The sequence below is a fragment of the Onychostruthus taczanowskii genome, unplaced genomic scaffold (genome assembly GCF_017590055.1).
Source record: "Onychostruthus taczanowskii isolate IOZ18803 unplaced genomic scaffold, ASM1759005v1 scaffold5, whole genome shotgun sequence".
In the NCBI taxonomy this organism is placed as follows: domain Eukaryota; kingdom Metazoa; phylum Chordata; class Aves; order Passeriformes; family Passeridae; genus Onychostruthus; species Onychostruthus taczanowskii.
In genome coordinates, this window is record NW_024502568.1 from 8,946,089 (window position 1) to 8,963,171 (window position 17,083).

General features: G+C 41.5%; 1 protein-coding gene across 1 annotated transcript in view; it reads right to left on the reverse strand.

Annotated features, from left to right (window-relative positions):
• LOC121341910 (VPS10 domain-containing receptor SorCS1-like) overlaps window positions 1-17,083 on the reverse strand; it is a 256,711-nt gene that overhangs the window by 19,881 nt on the left and 219,747 nt on the right. Inside the window, exons 17-21 of the mRNA XM_041415866.1 lie at window positions 16,268-16,381; window positions 15,144-15,315; window positions 6,246-6,432; window positions 2,248-2,381; window positions 287-410 (exon numbers count right to left, since the gene is read on the reverse strand). Coding sequence (XP_041271800.1) covers window positions 287-410; window positions 2,248-2,381; window positions 6,246-6,432; window positions 15,144-15,315; window positions 16,268-16,381 — 731 coding nt within the window. The remainder of the gene's footprint in view (window positions 1-286; window positions 411-2,247; window positions 2,382-6,245; window positions 6,433-15,143; window positions 15,316-16,267; window positions 16,382-17,083) is intronic.

Consider the following 17,083-nt stretch of genomic DNA (forward strand, 5'->3'; position numbering starts at 1 on the left):
CAAAACAAACTAACATTTTGACAATCATGTAGGATGAACAAAGAAGTGATGGAGCACATGCAGAGGGCTCTGGGAAGGAGATCAATGTTCTGCAATTGTGTCACTCTGCACTGATGTCAATCAGTGGACTTCAGAGATACTACACTGGACTGGTAACACTGGAGTTCAATTTATAATCTTACTCAAAGCATTCTGGAATAAAGACCTCTTGTTGCTGCCAGCTAACTTGGCTCTCTAAATGTTGACTATGGAGAATCCTTTATGAAATAAAAAGGAAAGAACTCACCATACACTGCAATAGTCTTTGTGTCCTGAAGAATGGTGTTTCCTGCTGAGACCTGAACAGTGATGGTGTTCATCCCTTCCACAGAAAATGTGAATGTGATGCTCCCTTCCAATGTGATCAGTGGCTGCAAACACATTATACAAGGAAAAATTCAGTTAATTTGGCTGGAAAAGGAAAAGCAAAAATGAGTTTGGCTCTCTAACCTTTTGGGATGGTTTGAGAGTTAGTTCCAGATTGTAAATTTCAGACTCAGGAGGGGCCCTGTGAGATGGCAGCTAATTTCCTAGGGAGGGCACACAAATCCCAGACAGGGATGTCCTCCTGAAGCTCAGAGTAAGGTACCTATAATTCCCATAGGAGCTATGTAAGATTCCAGTGCTTCCTTTCCACTTGGCATGTTGGTTGTTCTGGATCCCATGTTAAATGCCCACCTTTGCTCACTCCCCAGAGAGGCCCAGATCCTGATATAAAGGCTTGCAACACACACTGTTCAGGTAGCACTCTCCTTTCCTGAATCTACTGTAAGTGCTTTATTTAAGGTGACTCAAGGGGGTTGTCACAGAACCAGCCAAATTAAGATTTCACATTTGCTGTCCCATGTTATCCTTAGATGCAGACACACCGTTTTTTTTTTTTACTTGCTGATGCTTGAGAGGACAGAGATCCCTTCAGCTGTGAACAAGCTCATCAATGAGTTGTGTCCTCCAGCAGACTCTGTCTTAACTTCTCTTTTCACTTGTTAATGAACTCTGGGTGAGATCTTCAAAGCACCCAGTATTAAGTCAAACTGTTGCCATTGTAGTCTATAGTAAAACTCACACTTCAATGAGAACAGAATTAGACCAACCCTGATCACTTAGGAGCTTAGGAGATCAGAGGGAAGGTTAAAAGGTGACAAACACAGCCTGTAAGTACCTCTAGGGGGAGATGATTGCTGATAGTACAGGGAATTCTTTAATCTACACAAAAAGGCATAACAAGATCCAACAGCTTGAATCCCAGACTAGATAAATTCAGACTACAAACACGGTGCATGAGTTCAAACTCAGAATAATTAGCTGCGGGGAAATAGTTGGAGGAGATGGTCAGAAGGAGAAGCAGTTAATTTTCCATCATCTGAGGAAAAGTGTTAATGCAAAACAACAACAAGTCAGGTCCTGCCCTAGTCAGAAAAAGTTAAATAAAACAGAAGGTACTGATCAAACTCTACAATCTGCATTATGCAGAAGAGAACAATGTGTGATTATGAAGGTCCCTCTTGGCTCTACAAAATCCATGACAACCTCTCCCCTCAGAAACTAATTAGGGTTTTTGGGTACTTTAGCCACAATTATATGTGAAGTAACAGTTCTAATGTCTGTGCAGATTTACCAAGACTGCAAGCACAAAGGCAGCAGAATGTGATGGGTGATACTCTCATATCTGAGCAGAGCCCTGGGGCAGGGAGGTGTGTTGGGAACCATTTTATCCACCCATAGCACATGATAATAAGGTCCTTTTGCACATGTGGTTTAGCACAGGGTGCTGGGGCTCAGCATAGGTCAGTTCCAGATATAAAAACAGCTTCAGATTGAAAGATTGTTTTCCTAAAAAGAATCTTCCAATGCCCTACTTTTTATTTTCTTGTTGTTACTGAAGAAAGGAGGGTGAAGAGAAACAATAGAAACTCTTCCAGATATTGGTTAACTATGTTCACCTTGGATGGAATTAAGGAAGAAAGCTATTGACAGCTTGCATGAAATAGCAATAAAGCCTACAGCTAAGTCACAGTCACAAACACAAAGCACTACTTACATTTCCATGTCAGTACCTCCAAGGCCCATTAGTATCCCTGAATTTGGTTTGTAATTTTCTTGCATATGTGACTACACAGAAGCATTCCCAGATCCCTCTCTCCCTCCCTCTTCTGTCAGAGAGCTCCTCCAGGGTTATTTTGACCTCAGTCCCTCAGGAATACAAACCTCTGTGTTGTTTCCAAACCACCAGACGTAAGTCAGTGTTCCCACTTGGCTTGGCCACAGCACTGCTGTGGCGTTGATCTCCTTGTTCTTCGTGGTGACGAAGGGCAGAGATAAGTGAACGTGTTCCAAGGGACCTGCAGAAACAGAAGCAGCAGCTGAGTTCTCCCTCCATCTGAAAAGTCAGCCTGGGTGGAATATCCATTGGTTTAGGGAAGTCTTCCCTAAGTCACTGAGGGACATGGCAGAATGTTTTGGCTTGGACCATTCCTAGAGAGGAAGGCTTAAAACTGTTCTTCAGAGAACAGGAGCCACCCCTGAACCTTGGAGCTGAAAAACTTGGACTCTCTCCTGCATGAATGTCATGAAGTCAGGAGCTTATATGACTTTTACAATAGAGACAGAGCCCTGTTGTGTGAATGTGGCCTTCACTGGGAAGACAGAAGAATGTGCAGGACAAAGGGCTTCAGTAGAGATGAAGCATCTTTGCTAGAAAACTGCTATGATTTGGTGAACTTCAGAAACTTCAGAAACTCTTTCTGAAGGCAGCTATTCACTGAGTGCCTGCATTTTATTGTTACCTTATACTCTCTCCTTTTCATCAATAAACTCTTTTATTTCTTCAGTATAAACAGAACATAATTCATTCGACAAGTGACATTATGCCCAGGGTTACACATTTCCCATCTTCTGGAAACAGATGGGCCTTTGTTGTTAAATCTTGTTCTATAGATTATTTTTAAAATGTGTTCTGACTGTTCACTAAGAGAACAAAGCAATTGACCTGAGTGACAAGGAAAGAAAAATAAAGAAACTTCAGGTCACATGAGGACATGGGTTCTTTAAACAAATAAAGGCCACATCTACACATCCTCTGTCTGTGAGCTCCCCAGTGATGAGAACCACAGCCATGCAGAGATGCATTGCTAGATGTATTTCCAGGGAGGAACTTTCAGGATATACCCCATGCAAGAATCACCACTTAGACCTTGCTTTTCAGCCTAAATGAACACCATACTCTGGAGAAAGCATCCTGTATAACACAATAGGCAGAGTGAGGGAAAAAACTCTCCCAAATCAGACTGTATAAACAATGCCAGAATAAGGACCAGCGTTCCTGATTTATTACTGAAATGCATCTTTCCCTGGGCTGTAGACACAGCCACTGCCTAAGCTGAAGCAGCCCAATTAAGAGTTATCCATGATCAGATTAACCAAAGCCTGCTATACTTGAGACCATGGCTTGTTTTGCATTTTATAAGCAGCAGTCAACACTCTTGGAAATTCATGAGATGCCACAATTGCACCCTTGTGATTTTAATGACATCCTCCTGCTCAGATCCATTTCCATCACCACGCTGTTCCTGCTTTCAGCAAGCCCCTAAGACCTGAAAAATGGCAACTTCCCCAGCTAAATGCAGTGACAACTGTAATGATGGGGCCCATGAAAAGTCTGATACTCTCCAACATTACTGCACTGCTGCTCTGAACAGATCTCAAAGGATCCTGCATGGCACAGAGCGCCCAGCATCTCCTTGGACCTTCCCCAAACAATGGCTAGGAAGGGATATGAAAGAATGGCTCAAGCAACCCAACTCTGCCTGAGCATTTCCCAGCACAGCTGGGGCAAGGAGGCTGAAAAGCTGAGCCAGTATCTGGCCAGCAGATGGGGATAGCTCACTCTGGATAGGCTCTCCTGGTAGGAGACTGCTTTCTCCCAGGTAAGCTTGAAGAGGATCCAAGAGCATTAACTTCTGAGTTTCATGCAGGGCTATGGAGGCTATGGCCTTCACCTGTCCCAGGGAAAAAGTACTGTACAAGCTCCAGAAAACTGAAAAGGAGAAGCTTCTCAAAAGGCTCACTTGCACAGGTTATGTTATTCTGAAGCATCCAAACAAATCCAAAACTAACTTTTCAGGAGAAAATTTTGATGATTCAGGACAGCTAAGAGACAGGCTGTTGGTTTGAGCAGTTTACATACCACAGTTTATATTGTCCATCCAACTCAAAATGCTCCTGTCTCACAGTAACCTGCATTTCTGGATCCCTGGAGCACCTGCAGGAAAGACACTGCTTCTGTGCACAGACTGCAGCAGGATGAGGAGAGCATGGGATGAAGGCTTTACTTTTATCTTTGAGACCACAAGCACTAAGGTTCAGTGCCTGCAGTTTTTTCCTGCAGGAAGAGGGCTGGCCACAGGTAAGGAAGGTGCTGGAAGGCCCAGACCTGGCTGCACACACTCATGTATTTACCCTATAACCAGGGATCACCCAGTTTGTAGCTGTTCCATAAACTCTGCATGTTCAGGCTGCACATTGCTTGTCTGTGGATCTTACAATACAGTACATGTGTCTATTTTAAGGACAGATATTTTTGCAAAACTCCCCAAAGGCCAAGCTCAAACACCCCAAAGCAGAATACTCAGCAGAGTGGCAATGCAAGCTTTCAAACAGGATTTAGAAGCTTTTGTGTATCAGGGTGTTATACTCTGGAGGGGGCTGGATCTACTGCATATCCCTGTCCTCAGCAAGTCTCTTGCTAGTCTGAGTGGCACCATGCTCATTTGTAACCTGTTCTGCAGTCCCTAATTCTTGTCATGTAGAGAAAGGTGAGAATATCCCTTAGAGCTGTCACTTCTCCAGGGAGTCTGGCACACATAATCTGGCCCTGGCTGCAATGATCACTCAGTGTTTAAGTCCTCTGCTGGTATTACCTATGCAAAACACAGAAACATACACTGTCAGCTGCTAAGTCACACAAACAAATCTGAATATTGTTTATTTCTTGTACAGCTTAAACAATCCAAATGGTTCATAAGCCTTCAAGAAAATTATTAGAGCAGCTGTAGACCAGAAAGAAACTATGAGTGAGTGAAGGCTGGACACCTGCCAACCAAAGGTGTTTTTGAAGGGGGACATTCAGGTGAATATTTGCTCCTGTTCCTTCTTGTCCTCCATAAAAATCCCATCTCCCACACTCCTGCCTCCCACTGCTCCAATCTGTTGACACAATGGTTCTCCATTAAAGAGCTGCTCTCCTAACCTGAAAAAGGAGCTGCTTTCATGCTGTGTGAACAAACCCCAACACTAGAGGTAAAGTGTGGGAATGTGCCAAATCATCTACACAATATGTGGAGTTTGTTTGGCAGATGATAAACAATATTTCTGCAAACATAACTTCAAGTTTTGGAATTTCCTTTTTTTCTCAGTTAATCTGGCACAGAGGCACACAGTGAAGACATAAATAACAAACAAAAAACCCCATGGTATAAAGAAAATTATAGCCCCAAGCAAAATCCGTTAGGAATGTTACAAAATTTTGATAAATAGACTGACCCTTTAGGTTCATAACCATGTGCTAGAATAAATATGAAAGGATAAAATGTTGGTTTTATCCAAGAACTTGTGATACATTTCAGTTGTAAATCAGACACATATGAAGTATGAAAATGTTAAAAAGAATAGCAGAAAAGCAATGTGAGGACAATTTTTTTTTTTGTCAGTACTATTTAATACAAAGATTTTGGTTCCTATGACAACAGAAATACTGAAAAGCACTGGTTTCCATCCCAGAGGTGGGTGTGTTTCATTAGAGGGCAAGACATGCTCAAAGTAAAATTCAAAGCTTTTAAAAGTCATTAAAAATCTCTGGGTGTCTTTGTTGTTCTGCAAGTGTAAGCTCGATACTGAAAGTGCATTTCAGAAAGGGCTGGACAGTCCTTTGAGGTGTCCCAAATTAGACTATCCAAAACTAGAGGTAGAATATTATTTAAAAAGCAAAAGTTATTGATTAAACTCAATAATCTTAGAGGTCTTTTCCAACCTTAGTGAATCTATGTTTCCTCTCAGTCTGGAATCAACAGTCTGTCTGGAGGGCAGGTGAGCACTCACCATTTCCCACCACTCTGGACCCAGCTGCCAAATTCCAAATGTCACCTCCAGCTCCAAGTAATAATTCTAAAAGAAACCCAGCAGCTAACAAGGGGTATGAAGATACATACACATTACATGCAGGTAGAGAACAGCGCTGTCAGAGCCCAGGCTGTTTTCCACCAGCGCGGTCACTCGGAATATGCCCACGTTCTGGTAGATGTGCTTGATCCCATCTTCTGTTGAGCTGAGGTTGGCATATGACACAGCGATGCCGTCCCCAAAATCCACCTGGATGAGGGATCTCTGGAGGTCTCCCTGTGGTGGAAGAGAAAGGATCAAAACAGACTCTGTTTGCTTTTGAGAGACGGGATCAGCGGGGTGAGCGAGACCAACCGGAAAATAGCAACAAGGCCTGATGTACCAGAGGAACAGCCTGCACTGACCTGTCAAACAACCATGGCTGCTAAAGATCCCTCCCTTTCGTGTGAGATGCAGCATCTTGCCTTACCTTTGAACATCCTCGCCCCCTAGGAAACCCCCCTCTGGCTCTGCATGGTGCTCGTGCTGGCTATGTTCACATTGCTGGCTACTGCTGTGGAGCACCTCCCCAGCCTGGTGCACTGAAGCAGTGGCCACTCTCTGGAATGATGGAAAATGAATAGCTGATCATTAATAACCTATCAAAAAATTGGATGAAAGGACATTTCATTTACTTTGGGTTTGTTTCCTTTTCCTTTTCTTTCTTCCTTTTTCTCCCTTTTTTCCTTTGAGAGAGATACAGTCCTCTGGATGCCCAATTTCCCTTCTGGAATGAAAGGAACCCATGTGAATGGATAGCATCAGGCAAGTGTCCACATCAGAAAGAGATGTGAATGTATGTGACTATAAGAGGAAATTGTAACAGAACTTTTATATTCCTCATGTTCTCTCAGTCTTTTTATAACTTGTGAAGGCAGAAATAGTGGAGGCTTGCCTGAATGGAAAGCAAAAAGAGCAGAGCTATACCTGATGGTGGCAAGAGCAACAAATTTTCCCAGATGCTCTCTTTTAATAGACTAAACTTGTTTTTACACTGCCCTGGCACCCTGCTGGAAGCTCTGTTGCTTTCAAATAGATGAGACAAAAATAACTGTGTTGCTCTGTTATGGAGAATCCCAAACTGAATGTGTGGCAGGGGAAATGGTCTTGAGAACAGAGTTCTGTCCTTTGTTGAGCTGAGATATTAGAAAGATGTGCAGATTCAAACATGATGCTTTGGGCACTCGTGTCTGTTTGACTGAGCCAACAGAAGTCACCAAATGGGATTTGCTTCCACAGCCAGAAGTGAACACACACGACCTCTGAACATCTTTCAGAGGGGGACTGTTCTTATCTCAAGTCCAGTGCAGGACTCAGGTCAAATACAGAAGTCTCTGAAGTACCCTCTGATGATCTCCCAATGCCTCCAGGTCCATCATTATTAGGGTTTTAGTTGTCTGTTCCTACTCAGAAGGAGATGATGTCTTTGAACAGTAAAGCCATGCTGCTGAGACAAAAGCTTTTCACATGGTTAAACTGTGCCACCATAGTGACCCTGCTGGATTTACCAGCTCTGAGGATATTCAAGGCCATGCAGTTGAAGTTTGTTTCAGGTTGTGGAATATTCCTCCACATATCTGAGGTAGCAGCAGAAGATGAAAAGGGTGACAGAATAGCCTCATTTCTGCAACTGTCAACATTTGTGTTCTAGTGAACCTTTTCATCCTCTTGTCTTCATTTTGTCCACAGCCGTGAAACTCATGCTGTCTACAGGTGTATCCAGGGAAAGGAGCCATTTCTAAGGCATACAAGATTTAGATTTCAATTCCTAGGTAGAGAAGATGCTGACAGAAACAGTTGAAAATCCAATTAGAGAAAAGATTCAGCTGCTGTTCCCCCATTCTTTTTTATTTGTCTTGGCCTTTCCTGTTTTAAAACCTTTTGAACTGGAAACACATTTTCCACTCAGTAAGATCCAGGCTGCAACACTCCTCTGAAAACGCCACATTTTGGATACCAGACATTAAAAATTCTAGCTTAGGAAGTGGGAGAGAGAAGTCAGGAAAACAAAGAGACTGTATTTCGACTTGTTCTAATATTTTATCTGTGCCAGGTAAGAGCACGGACAGACTAAGACAGGAAGAGAAAGCAGATGAGCCAAAATCCAAACATTTCCCACACAGCCCACACTGATTTAAACCAACCCAACTGTCACTGTCTCTTGTCTCCAGCATCTCTCCAGAGCAACTTGCAAGAGGTTATTTTACCAAGAGAAGTTTTGTACTGCAACAATTTGATGTCTATCCATACATCTTGCAAAACCCCCTCCTGCTGCTTTCTCCAGCTTCTCTTTTTTTTATTTTGTCAGGCTCAATACTCCACAACAGGATTTTTCTGAAGCTTTTAGCCCAAATTTGGCAGATGCAAAACTCCCTGCATTACTTGCAGGAGACAGACACTGCTGCTGCTAGAGTGTTTTCATGGATTAATTAATTGTGTCTTCTTTAGATTGACCCCTTTCTCCGCAATCTTGATAAGGGCTTTTGTGCAGCTAAAGGCTTAAACATATGCTGAGCCTTAAGAACTTTTAGCCTGAAAAGAAGCCCTCATAACTAAAAAGAAGTTTGCCAAGGCCCCATATTAAACCCCTTACCTACCTAGAAAACATTAGTTACTAAAATGTAAATCAGAAATTTACTGTTTTCTAAGGCATTTTCTCAATAAATGTCCAGGTTTTTTTCAGGCATATACAAAATATTCCTCTCTCCCTGCTTCCTGGTCCTGCCTCCTAAGCCAAGTGCACCTTTTTCCTGCATCTTGACCAAAGGAGCCTTGAGTGCACACAAGCCCTGGATGTTACCAAAAAACTGGGAAGCTTCCTGCCTCAGGGTATATAAAAAAACACCCCATAGAGTTTGCAACAATATTTTTCTATTTTGATTACTTTTATGCAGCTCTCAGTATTTTGGTGGATGTGAGATGTGAGACCCACCTAGCAAGATTCTCTCTCTCAAAAATACCACTGGAATCTTGCCCTGAAAGTTGTAATAATGCATTTTCCTTATTGACTTTGAGTATTTGTATCTAAATGGAAGTATTAAAAAATGGAACAAACACGGCTCAAGATTTATAATTTTGCTTCCCATGTTTCAGATTTCATTTTTCAGTCTTTAATTATGCACCAACTTCTGTGTCTTCCTCAGAGATGTTGACAATAGATTTAATTATCCTTTGCAAGAAAAAGACACGGCTGCTGTTGGAGAGTTTTCATGGATTAATTCATTGTGCTTTCTTTAGATTAACCCCTTTCCCTCTTTGGTATTTTCCTGTCACCAAAAGAAATCATTCATCAAAGATATTTTAATGGAACTGAATCTACACATGACATACCTTTAATCTACATCTGTTTAAAGCATATTCTTAATTTTTACCAGACACTCAGATCCAATTTCAGCAAGAACTTAAAAGCATGCTTTCCTGTGCAAATCCCTGCTTTCAGAGAGACGGCCTTAATTTTTCAAATCAGAAACTGAATAGAAAGGTGCCTTTTAGCAGGGCAAATAGCTTGATACTTCTCACATGTACTTCTTTTTCAACACCAAATAGTGAATTGTACTGATCACATCATTCATCCTGACTGCAAGTTGTGCCAGCTCAACTCAGCTATGAGCTCTTTTTACAGTACTAGATCTTCTGTGCCCCACAGGATTCAATAACAGCCTCTCAGGATTATGCAGAATAATTCAATTTGTGTGACTGGAAGTGCATTACAAGACTGTAGTGCTGTGTGTCATTAGGAAGGCAAGGTCCACTTTCATACATTTTCATGGAATTTCAACAATGAACTTAAAAATGCATGAAAGGCTCTGATTTCTCCCAACCAGCTTGTCCTCATCAGAAATGCAATTATAATTCAGATGACAGTGGTACAGGGAAGGGTACATACTGTGTTATTTGTGTGTTATTAGAGAAGTGTAGTGCTGCTAGAAAGATAAACAGACATGATTCAGCATGTGTATTGAAAGTTAGGATGAAGGTTTCATATTTCTGTAATCATTGCTAACAAACTGGTGATATCAAAAGAGGGAACACAGTGGGATACCGTAAAAAAAAAAAAATACAGACTATGCTTTTAATTACTACTAGCTTTGCATCTTTAATTTGAGTACATCAGCAATCAAACAATCCTAATGCTAAGCTCATCTAGAAACTTCAGCTGAGTTGAATACTGAATTGCACCAAACAATAGTGCTGAGGTGGGAAATGTTAATGGCACTGTGCCCGCAGCAGGATCCCCAAGCTCATTAAATGTACCCAAGACACAGTGTACCTTGTACAGCCATGTATCAACACTGTCATTACAGAGAGCCACGGCAGTCTTTAGGAAATTCAGGGCTTCATTTGTATGTTCACATGGTAAGACAAGAGTCCTCTGGATTTATGAGCAATCACTACACAAATGCAAGGCATGGGGGGTATGAGGCAGAAGGGAATAAAACATCAGAAAGTTTAAGTTTCTTACTCAAGGTCATGCAGAAGGAGCTCAGAGAGCGGTTCAGGAATGAGTTCAGATTGCCTGAATTGTAGCCTGTGGCCTGAAGTGTAGGAACAAATTAGCTTTCCCCACACATTAGTCTAATCCAAACATCACACAGCAGCAGCAAGCAGTTAAAAGCAAGCCAAAATCTACTCCCAGTGGAGTGACTTTGCCAAGTGAGAACGGAGGCAGACCTGGAATGTCAAAGATTTTTGGCTGTCATTTTATCAAGATAAAAAATAAATTAGATGAGGCAGTTTCTCTGTGAATTATCTGTAATGAAACAGTCAAAGCCCTGAACCTTCCTGCCCTGAATGTCTTTACCATCCATTTCCTCAGCAAAGATGTGTGAGCAATGGGATGAAACAAGTTTGAAAGCCATTGTGCTGAACAGCATTGCTCTGGAGGCTGCAGCTTTCAGAGTCTCTGCTGAAGCAGTACAGCAGCACAAGTGTCTGATGTTCATACCAATAACTCCAACACACAAATAACAATTGTGGTTGTGACAGGCAAGAGACCTACGTGACCATGTGATCAGGAAGGCACACAGAAACAGCAACTTTAAAAAAAACCCCTCTGTTTTCTACAACAGAGAAGCAAAACACGTCAAGGACGTTGGGCTGAATAACTTAAGTAGGAAAAGTGCCTTTGTAACTTCACATTTTGGATTTCTTTTGTTGCTACCCAAAAATAAAGCAAGAATTCAGGTTTTCAGGCTGAGAAACAACTCTTGTTGAATGCTGCAGTGTGAGAGGTACCAGCCAGCCCAGCCAGGGCAAAGGATTTACCTTTAAACTTTCATTAGGTAATGAAAAATTTGCATTTAAGCATAGATAATTGTGTTATGTGCTGTCACGCAATGACAAAAATGCTATTGGTATTCTGCTTATCTCATGGAAATTTAAGAGCAAAATTCCCAGCTTAAGTATGATGTCTGGCTTCTTAAACACTTCCAAAATACTTCATAAAATGCAACACATGATAGTTATTAAGGCAATATTGATGATTCCTGGCTATTGTCACCCACTAAAAAACCCATGACGATTACACCCAGATTAATTGGACAAATAACTTGCCAAACCTTTCCAATAATGGGACCATAAATAATAAGTGCAAGGTGACCTTGCAAGCGCTTTAGAGGAAGTCATACAGAAATTCTAAAAGGTGACAGGTGGCTTAGATCACTTTTGAAAGAATTCCTTAAATCATCTTCAGATTATTTAAATATGACCTGTTGGTTGGGTTTGCTTTTAATGTTATTTATATGCTGCCAGATATAAATGCTTCACAGGAAAATGTCATGTGAGTCAGAGTTAGAGAAAGTGGGCCAGAATCCCAGCTCTCAAAAATCAGCAATACTCAGTGTGTTCCTGGGTTTGGTTCCTGCCCTCCCTCCTCTTGCACAGACTTCAGTGATGATTTTCTTTTGTGTCTTCTTCAATAGCAGAACACTTCTGAATGCCTTGTCTTTGCTTCTCTTGAGGCATCTTTTGCTCACATTGTGTTTTTGTCAGAACGCACAGTCGTGGCTCTCAGCATCACTACAGGCACAACCACGCTCTACAAGGAACCACTGTGCTTTGGTTCCTGCCCCTGAATCCCACACCTGAGTGAAAACATCAGCTTTTTACTGCTGCCATTTGTCTCTCCCTGCCCTCTTAGCAATCTGCTCCACTACAGAGACACAGTGAATTTTCAGGGCCTCCAGTGAACCTGCTTCTGTAGTTTGTTCCTCTTTTCAAACCCAGGTGGATTCCTAGATGGAGCAGAAAGCCCTAGAAAGATAACAGGAGTACATCTTGTATCTTGGCTCACCAGCTTCTCTTTTTTTTTTTTTTTTTCTTTCCTTTCCTGCAGATCAAGTGGAACATGGGCATGAAAAAAGTGAGCTGGGAGGCTGCAGTGTATGAAACAGCTCTGCAGATTTGAAGGCTTCAAACAAACTGTCTCAGAGGGATACAGGAAATGTTAAGATGCAAAAGGAAAGGCCCTTGCCTTTTCACATCCTTAAAGATATCAGCCGTCACTCACACTAAAGGAAGAGTCCCCACCAGGGTGTAGCACTCTAAAATACTGCCCACCACTCCGGGGGGAAAGGGCTCAATAGGACACACTTTTTCCACTGTTGTAGGAAAAGATGTGCAAGGTGACATATCCAGCCCTTTTAAATTTTCCTGATGCCTTACTCTCAGTTAAGATGGAGTGGCACAGATTTTTTTTGGATACTGATCATCCTGAATTGTACTCTGCTTTACACCTGTGCAGGGCAGAACTAAATAGAAATTGGCAAATTCTTGTCTTGTGATACCTCTGCCTTGAATGCAAGGGAAAGGAACTTACTTCCCTTTGAGAAGTGGGGTTGCATTAAACAATCTACAGAGATTCCTTTCAACCTCAATGATGCTGTGATATCAATATCCATTTTATAAAAGGATGCTTGGTCTTTTGATGGGTTGTTTAACTTTTCTAATGAGTGATGTTTTCTGTCACTGAAACAGTTAAATTGGTAAATGGTTTAAGTCTACACAGGGTTTTGCTGCTTCAACTACATTTTATTGCCCTATAGCTTGCACATAACTGGGCAAATATTCCTGTTTGTTATATATTTTTTTGTTGCAACACTCACACAAAGTCATTGTCAGACTGAGCAAAATTTGCCCAAAGGTTTTGTTGGTTGCTCTTTAAGTTGACAAATCAAGGAGCAGAAGGTCAAGATTCATCTAACAGGGAGAGTAATTGGAAAGGCTGGAGGCTGATCAATACTGCTTCAGCCCTCAGAGCAATTCCTAACCTCTTCCTTATCAGATACACTGGAAGAGGAGCTCCCTTTAGATCTCCTCAGAACTAACTCACTCACTCATCAAAACATCTGCTCTGTACTCCTTGACACCCAGCATGAGAGAGGCACCATCTCATACTGGAGAAGGTGCTGCTTCCAGACTCGTGCACACTGAAGCAGAGCTGCCAGGAAAGATCAGAATGAACAAAAGAGACAGAACAATGCACAGCAGCTCCCCGAATGACAGAGTGCTCAGGGTTCTCTTACACGATATGTGAGCTGAAGCACTCACAGAGGAAAGAGCAGGACATTTGTCCTGTGTTTCCCACACTGTGGGTGATTTTCTCTCCCTCTGACTATTGGCATAACTCTTTGATAGTTTGTGACTGACTATTCAGATTATCCATCTGCTTCTCCCAGTCTGTTTTAAAACTTTGCTCAGTAGAGGAAGGTGATTAAAGTATACTTTTTAACTTTTTTTTTTTTAAGCCTGGAGACTGACTCTTGTTTTGGACCTTTTCTATTTTTAAATGCAGAAATCTATAATTTAACCAGATGTATGCTCACACTGTTATTACAGCACCACAGTAGCAATGCTGTATGACTGTCAGTACTGAAATAAGTGACGATATTTTGGAGAAAATAAACATTCAGGTCAAAAACTGCTTTGGGTTAGATATGATTTATCATATGGTATTGCATTTACAAATCAGGACAACAGTTTGCTGGGGAAAGCATCAATAACAGAGATGTAAAAAAAAATTCTTTCCTCAGAGATGTCATTTACTATGGAGAGGGTCAGAAATAATTTCCTTGAATACTCTAAATTATACTCTAAACTAAAAAGGGATGTACATTGTCCCTCACAAAAAAGGGATGTACATTCCTTCACTAAGAAGGTATGTACATTGTCCCTTAGTGTTAAAGCATACTTGTTTTAGGATTTATTGGCCAGTAAGAGAGGAAAAGGGGTAGAAGTTTAAAGAAATCAAATTAGATTAGGGAAAAAGAGAAAACTGCTACTTCGTGAATGTTCTTGCTTGTGCACCAGCAATCAAACACAGATAGAGAAGTGCTAAAAAGAAAAAAGAGGTGAAAAGATTTAAATACTTTTTTCTGTGGATTCAGGAATGGAGGGAGCAGAACAATGAAATACCAACTTAAGTTACAGATATAATAAAAACAGATCAGAGCCTGAATCAGCTTCACACTAACAATGAATTTCGGACTTAATCCTGCTGAGGACATCTTGAGATTTCACCCATAAATGCCTAAATAATATGTACCAAGTTGTGTGATGGGGACGCAGCTGCATCTGTACTATTTGTCATCTTTGGTTTAAAACCAGTGGAAAACAAATATGGAAATTCAGTTTCAAAAAACAGCAGGAAGCAAAAAGCATAATTAAGGATGGGGGAATCAGAATTCAAACTCACACTCTTCAGCTCTCCTGTGAAATTCCCAAATTAAACCAATTCCCAGTTTCTATCAACTTCTCCCAGACATTACCCTGGGCACCACAATGACAGCTCTTTCATCTCCATACATTTTGCAGCAAACTCCACCCAGCTACATCCCGGCCGCGACTGACTTTATACCACCCTGTATATATATTGCTTCACCTCTTTGCAAACTCCTCCTGGCGTGAGTCCCACTCAGACGGACCCGGGGTGAGTGTCCCACAGAGCCTACCTCCTCCAGCTGCACCAGGAAGGTGACGTTGTGGCCCTGCTGGGCCGTGAGCCGGCCGTCGGCCGTGACGATGCGGAGGCCCTGGGGAGGTTTGCCCGGGCACTGCTGGGGCTTGGCCGTGTACCTCTCCCGCACCCCGTCCGTGCAGTTGTTGGAAACAACCTTCCGGTACCTGCAACGGGACAGGGAAACCCCTGCCAGGTGCTGACAAGGAGCACTGCAGGGTTCACTGGCAAAAGGTGCCTTTAGACCAAGGAGATTGCTAGGAAACAAAGATTCCCGAATGTATTTCAGTATTTGTGTCAGCCAAGAATTCCTCATGTGCCCAACACACCAGTAGCTCATATTGTTCTCAATGGCATCTGGCAGTATTCCCATTTTCTGATACCATGTAAGGTACCATAAATTGCCCAAAACATAAAATGATATGAGTTAAACAACTATAAAGTTATAAATAAATCATATACCCATACAGTATGGCATTGTATTAAATTATTACACTGTTGGGCAAAGTTTAACAACTTTTCTCACGTGCTCCACTTTGTATTAGTTGTGAGTTAAGTAACTCTAAAAATGTAACTCTCAAAGGCTAGAACAATAAGAATTGAAGCGAAAAGCAAATTCTGTCCATCTTTCAGTGTACAAACCCTCCAAAGACAGCTTGGGTTTCTTTGTTTGCTTTAATCACTCACATCATATATGAAGTCTGCCAGAATCTTAACTTAAACCACATCTTCCATTGACTTCCAAGAGGACCAAAGAACAGTCAGCATTTGGGCTGGCTGCCCATCTATTACTTCACTTCACATATACATCACTTTCATCTCTCTCCACAAATTTATCTTCCAGTGTTTCTGCCTCACCTGATCTTACAGGATTTGAAGAGGAGCCTTCCAGAAACATTAATGATTTGACCTTACAGTCTCCCCTCAAGTTTTTTTAAGGCATCATCTTCCAGAGAAAAGCCTGGGCCATACCTGATGGAGATGACAGATGTGCAACCCAAAAAAAGCGGTGAAGAAGATGTTCAGCCAGCTCTGACACATCTCCATGGGTGGAATCTGCAGTTGTCATTGGGTTGAATCCATATGGGTGCTCTAAGTAAAGCCTGCTGAGCCACTTACCCAGTGCTGTTGAGGTAACTCTGTCCAAGGCTGCAGTCTTTTGACAAGGAGGATGGGTTATACCAAAATGCTGGTAAACACTGGCCATTGCTGTGGCGTTCATATCCATAATCACTGTGGTGACATTAAAATAAACCATCACATAAAACCACAAAAGAACAAACACGGTATTATTAGCTCATGCTCTCTATGGTTAATGCAAGCTTTGATTTTCCTCTGTCTGTTTACTAGGATTTCTGATTTTATTTTTACTGACAGAACAGATTTTTCAATCCACTTCAGCTTTTTAAATTGGGGCAGTTACCTTGCATAAATCGCCGTACAAAAACAGAAGAACCAGAGCAGGTAGTTTATGAGTATTGCATCAATTGTTCTCTCTCCACAGACTAACAGTACCTCTCAGGATAAAATCTAGGTTCAAATAAAAAAAATGAAACCAAACCAAACCAAACAACCCAAAACCAACCAACTAAACAAACAAAAAACCCAAAAAAACCCCAAAAACCAAAACAAACCAAAATCAAACCAAAACAAACAAACAAACAAAAAAAAAAAAAAAACCACAAAATCCCCACAACCCTTCCTGCACCAAAAAAAAACTCCAAAACCCAGAAATCTAAGCTAAGTTAAATCACCACTGTCTCAGTCATGTCTTAGAAAACTGAAGGGCTAAAAAGCTAATTGCATTTGGAAACGATATCACACAGGATGCAGAGAAAAATTTACAGCCCTTAGAGAGCTCTTGCCTGAAGACATTAACAGCATATTTGGTAATGGGAAAGAATTCTGTGATCTTCAATTCTCTTTTTGTTTAGA